This window comes from Elephas maximus, chromosome 3, assembly GCF_024166365.1.
Source record: "Elephas maximus indicus isolate mEleMax1 chromosome 3, mEleMax1 primary haplotype, whole genome shotgun sequence".
In the NCBI taxonomy this organism is placed as follows: Eukaryota; Metazoa; Chordata; class Mammalia; order Proboscidea; family Elephantidae; genus Elephas; species Elephas maximus.
The window spans coordinates 111421001-111427000 of record NC_064821.1 but is presented as its reverse complement, the minus strand read 5'-3'; the positions used below and the strand labels follow the sequence as shown (position 1 = coordinate 111427000).

Below are 6000 nucleotides of genomic sequence, written 5' to 3'. Positions count from 1 at the left end.
AATAACTATTTCATGATGTAATAAGATGTGATCTGAAGGCAAAATAATTGTGACTGTCAAGAACTTATCTGTCTTACACTATATTGAGAATTTGCTTTAGGCTATCTGAAAATAAGAATATAAATTATTTGTTGAAAACAATGATGGTGAAAGAGATGATCACAGACTTGTAAGTTACTATTACTTATAAATAACTTCAAAATAAAATATACAGTATGGGACATGCGGAATGAAGACAAATACACAAGACAAATGCACATTATATTTTTTATAGGAACAGTGGTTACATCACAACAAAAATCCTGCCAAGCAGCTACAAATTAAGAATCTAAGTGTAAAAAGCTCAACTGATACATCATAAACACACTGAAAAAATAAATGCAAAATAAAAAATACTGTGGCTATATAACAACAAAAAACTAGCCAACTCAATGCAGTACAGAAAATGGGTTCATTTTATGTCATATATAAAATAAAATTTTTGAAATTTACATTTTTAAAACTAATACAATATATTCGGATTTATTACCTGAAATAATGGCATAGCAAACCATCCTTCATAATGGCAAATGTATTACATATAAAAATACAATTCATTTAGCATAGTTTCAAACTCTTAAATGAAATATATTAGTGATTAAAACCATAAAAGAATAAATATATCAAAAACTAAATATAATAGTAATAGAATTATATAGATGCTAAAATACTGCATAATGAGAATTACTGGGTTAATACAACTTTTTTTCATCACTCTAGGAATGTAACATATGAAAAGAAAGCTTTCTGTGCCCATTTTCTTCCTGAAGATTTATAATTAGGTTTATGATACTTGTTTGCTCACTTTTGTTTTTTCTTAAAGATCCTATCATATATGCACTGGTCTTAGAATTTAAATGAAGTTGATCTTAACTTATAAATTAAGATCATAAAATAAATGAATTACATACTATTGGTATGAAAACAAAAATTACATACAAATAGACCATAGTAGATAGTCAGGCACACATACGTTCTTCAAATTATGTGCTTGACATATTTTATGCTTTCTAAAGCTTCATATTTGGAATTAATTGAAAGAAACCAAATGTCTTCAAATGAATCCAAATGGGAGATTTCACTAATAATTAATAAGAAATCACACACCCATACATTATTGAAATATAAATGGGTCATAAACCTTTATTAAAAGTATTCTCTTTAAAAAAATAACTTCAATCATTATCCACACCTAATTTTTTTTGAGATTTTAGAAGAACAGCCTTGACACATATTAAATATGCATTCAGCTGATAGGATTTAAAGAATATCCTTTCATAATTTCACACTTTGATTTCCCATTCCAGTGGCATCTATTAATAGTCAATGAGGGGGAAAAAATGACATGCTCTCCTGTTGTCAAGTTTGTTTTTTTTTTAAAACATTCAAATAAAACTATGAATAAAAGCCCAGTGTAAGTGACTTATATATATGGATTTGAAAATTATTAGGATTCATCAAACAGAAGCTTTGGTTTGGTTTGAATACGAGCAACACAGTACATTTAGTACACCGAATTCATAGAACAAGTAGGCAGTCTTTTTTTCGGAGAGAAAAATCCTGTCCTCACCATGAACTATTTCTAAAAGCTCCAAAGAGTCTCCCTTCCTTACATCACTGTTCTCTCTCCTGTGTGCCAGAGTCTTGGGTGGTTCAGTGGAAATAAATTAGATTTAGGCAAGGATTTCAAAGGAGACTGGGTTGGAGGCTGTTCTTTCCTGATCTGGTCAATCTGACCTGGGTGTGTAGGGTCATCCTGATAGGAACTGTAACTTCCACTGGCCTGTGACCAGCACAAACCATAATTCTGGCTTTCTTTGAACTTAAATGGAAGTTAGCACTTAAGCCATTTTCAAGGCTATTGAAAACAGAAATTTTTGAATTGACCAAAGTTAAATACAAATAAAAGCTACAAAACATTCAAAAGAATACCCAAATGGATCAATTTAGTATCTATAAGGAACATAAGACAGAAAAACTGGGACATGAAAACAGAAACTAAATTCTCCCGTTGCACTCTGGTGCTAAAAAGCCATTACATTTGCAAAGTTATATGTCAGCAGTTGCAGTTTTGGGGTTCATCTTTGGGGTCACAGCATTACCTATGATATACTTGATAATATCTAAAGGATATGCGATGACAGCAACAGTCATAAATATTTTTTAATGTCTTATGAGCAGAAAAATGATAAATCTCAAGCCACAAAATCATGAGTATTACTCTTTAAACTTTAGGTGACCCGAAAATTAATCATATATCCAAACTGAACTGAACTCAGACCTATATCTTGACCCCAAATTTACAAACCTATTTTAAGTCCCAAATCATCATAATCCCACCATATTTTAGTTCTCAATAGTTCAACCAAAACTGTTTTTAGATTTGATCCCCTTCTTCAAAATGTAAAAATCTTCTAATACTCTAGAGTTGGGAAGTTGGTACATTGGATTCATCTGTAGTGATCATGATTAGACTTCAAAGAATGTTCGTTCTCTGTTTAGATAAAATAAAACAAAGTAAGAAAGCAAAATAAAAAAAAAATCACTCAGCAAAAGACAAAAGATTTCAAAAACATTTTCTGTCAGGCACGGTTCTGGACTATAAATCCTTGCATTATATTACAGAAACGCATCTTCCTAGAAAGGGTAAAATTTTGCCCTGAGGTGACCTCTCTCATTTTCTTAATGGATGCCTTAAGGAAAAATTAAATGGAGGGTAAAACAAGAAGACTGGAGAGTTTGGAACAAGAAAGAGTAAAAAAGTAGAGCAGTGAAAACAAAAATAAAGGGAAAGAAGAGCTGAAATAGTGAAGACAGAGTCACAGAATCACTGTCATAATGATTTTTTTTTTAACATAAAAAAAATCTAAGAAACCCCCTGGTCTAAGTCTCCCTTATTTTTGACAAAGCAATTGAGAGCCACTATAATTATTTGCTTAAAGTTACACAACTAATTAGAGCAAAGTGGGGCCCTAACTTGAGTCTTCTCTTTTCTAAGTTGGTATCATTTCTATAATACAATGCAAGATGAAAAAAAAATCTGCAGGAGAACATGTTCCTTGTTTCACTTTTTCTACTTGCTGTGATGGACAGAGGCTCATTAACTCACATCAGGACACTCTCTTCTGTGTTCTGGTTACCCAATAATATACATATAAATCATAGGAAAAACAAGAGAATAAACAAAACTGAAGGTATATTTTAGGGGAGTAAAATATATACCTCTATTTTTTTTTTTTTTTTAAGCCCAGCAATATGCATTCTGGGGCACAGAGGAGAGAACTACTTGTAAACAAAATCAGGAATTTAAAACCGTGTCAGCTCTTCCACACTTCTGCAAGGTGGGAATTTGAGGAATGAAATTTCAGGGGTCTAGATTTGTGAGGAGGATGGTGCTGTGGGAGTCCTCAAAGTTGTTAAGCTTCTTCACTGGAGGCCTACTGCAAGCTGAGGAATCCAGAATAATCTACCGGTCCCAAGGAAAAATCCATTTGGTTTTAGTTTTAGCACTCCTAAAATAAGTTGCTAAGTGGAAGGTGCTTTTGTGAAAACTGACATAAACGTAGATAACAAGGCATCAGTGTTTGGCCAAAATAAAATAAAATACAGATGAGGAGAAAAACATTTGTAAAATAAGTAAAAAATAATGAGAAGTAATGGAATAAATTAAAGGCCAATCAAAGAAGAACACAATATGTTACCAACCCTCACTTAAGCAAAATTCTTTAAGGGGAATAAAAATCCAGATCCTTTGAGTTTAGAAGAAGAAATAATAGACTAGGCAAAAATGTTAAAGAAAAAGGAACAAAACAAATTTTAAAAGGTTAAAGTCTTTTTTTTTTTTTTTTTTTTTATAATAACTTTTATTAAGCTTCAAGTGAACGTTTACAAATCCAATCAGTCTGTCACATATAAGTTTACATACATCTCACTCCCTACTCCCACTTACTCTCCCCGTCTTGAGTCAGCCCTTTCAGTCTCTCCTTTCTTGACAATTTTGCCGGCTTCCCTCTCTCTCTATCCTCCCATCCCCCCTCCAGACAAGAGTTGCCAACACAATCTCAAGTGTACACCTGATATAATTAGCTCACTCTTCATCAGCGTCTCTCTCCCACCCGCTGACCAGTCCCTTTCATGTCTGATGAGTTGTCTTCAGGGATGGTTCCTGTCCTGTGTCAACAGAAGGTCTGGAGAGCATGACCGCCGGGATTCCTCCAGTCTCAGTCAGACCATTAAGTTTGGTCTTCTTATGAGAATTTGGGGTCTGCATCCCACTGCTCTCCTGCTCCCTCAGGGGTCCTCTGCTGAGCTCCCTGTCAGGGCAGTCATCGATTGTGGCCGGGCACCAACTAGTTCTTCTGGTCTCAGGATGATGTAGGTCTCTGGTTCATGTGGCCCTTTCTGTCTCTTGGGCTCTTAGTTGTCATGTGGGCTTGGTGTTCTTCATTTTCCTTTGCTCCAGGTGGGTTGAGACCAATTGCTGCATCTTAGATGGCTGCTTGTTAGCATTTAAGACCCCAGACGCCACATTTCAAAGTGGGATGCAGAATGATTTCATAATAGAATTATTTTGCCAATTGACTTAGAAGTCCCCGCAAACCATGTTCCCCAGACCCCCGCGCTTGCTCCGCTGAGCTTTGAAGCATTCATTTTATCCCGGAGACTTCTTTGCTTTTGGTCCAGTCCAATTGAGCTGACCTTCCATGTATTGAGTGTTGTCTTTCCCTTCACCTAAAGCAGTTCTTATCTACTGATTAATCAATAAAAAAACCCTCTCCCACCCTCCCTCCCTCCCCCCCTCGTAACCACAAAAGTATGTGTTCTTCTCAGGTTTACTATTTCTCAAGATCTTATAATAGTGGTCTTATACAATATTTGTCCTTTTGCCTCTGACTCATTTCGCTCAGCATAATGCCTTCCAGGTTCCTCCATGTTATGAAATGTTTCAGAGATTCGTCACTGTTCTTTATCGATGCGTAGTATTCCATTGTGTGAATATACCACAATTTATTTACCCATTCATCCGTTGATGGACACCTTGGTTGCTTCCAGCTTTTTGCTATTGTAAACAGAGCTGCAATAAACATGGGTGTGCATATATCTGTTTGTATGAAGGCTCTTGTATCTCTAGGGTATATTCCGAGGAGTGGGATTTCTGGGTTGTATGGTAGTTCTATTTCTAACTGTTTAAGATAACGCCAGATAGATTTCCAAAGTGGTTGTACCATTTTACATTCCCACCAGCAGTGTATGAGAGTTCCAATCTCTCCGCAGCCTCTCCAACATTTATTATTTTGTGTTTTTTGGATTAATGCCAGCCTTGCTGGTGTGAGATGGAATCTCATCGTAGTTTTAATTTGCATTTCTCTAATGGCTAATGATCGAGAGCATTTTCTCATGTATCTGTTGGCTGCCTGAATATCTTCTTTAGAGAAATGTGTGTTCATATCCTTTGCCCACTTCTTGATTGGGTTGTTTGTCTTTTTGTGGTTGAGTTTTGACAGAATCATGTAGATTTTAGAGATCAGGCGCTGGTCGGAGATGTCATAGCTGAAAATTCTTTCCCAATCTGTAGGTGGTCTTTTTACTCTTTTGGTGAAGTCTTTAGATGAGCATAGGTGTTTGATTTTTAGGAGCTCCCAGTTATCGGGTTTCTCTTCATCATTTTTGGTAATGTTTTGTATTCTGTTTATACCTTGTATTAGGGCTCCTAGGGTTGTCCCAATTTTTTCTTCCATGATCTTTATCGTTTTAGTCTTTATGTTTAGGTCTTTGATCCACTTGGAGTTAGTTTTTGTGCATGGTGTGAGGTATGGGTCCTGTTTCATTTTTTTGCAAATGGATATCCAGTTATGCCAGCACCATTTGTTAAAAAGGCTGTCTTTTCCCCAGTTAATTGACACTGGTCCTTTGTCAAATATCAGCTGCTCATACGTGGATGGATCTATGTCTGGGTTCTCA

General features: G+C 35.5%; 1 protein-coding gene across 1 annotated transcript in view; it reads right to left on the bottom strand.

The window, feature by feature from the left end:
* Nucleotides 1-1202: 1202 nt before the first annotated feature.
* The window catches only part of LEPR (leptin receptor), a 116816-nt gene continuing 112018 nt past the window's right edge, over nt 1203-6000 (bottom strand). The window contains exon 19 of the mRNA XM_049879508.1: nt 1203-2533. Coding sequence (XP_049735465.1) covers nt 2516-2533 — 18 coding nt within the window. The 3' untranslated portion in view covers nt 1203-2515. The remainder of the gene's footprint in view (nt 2534-6000) is intronic.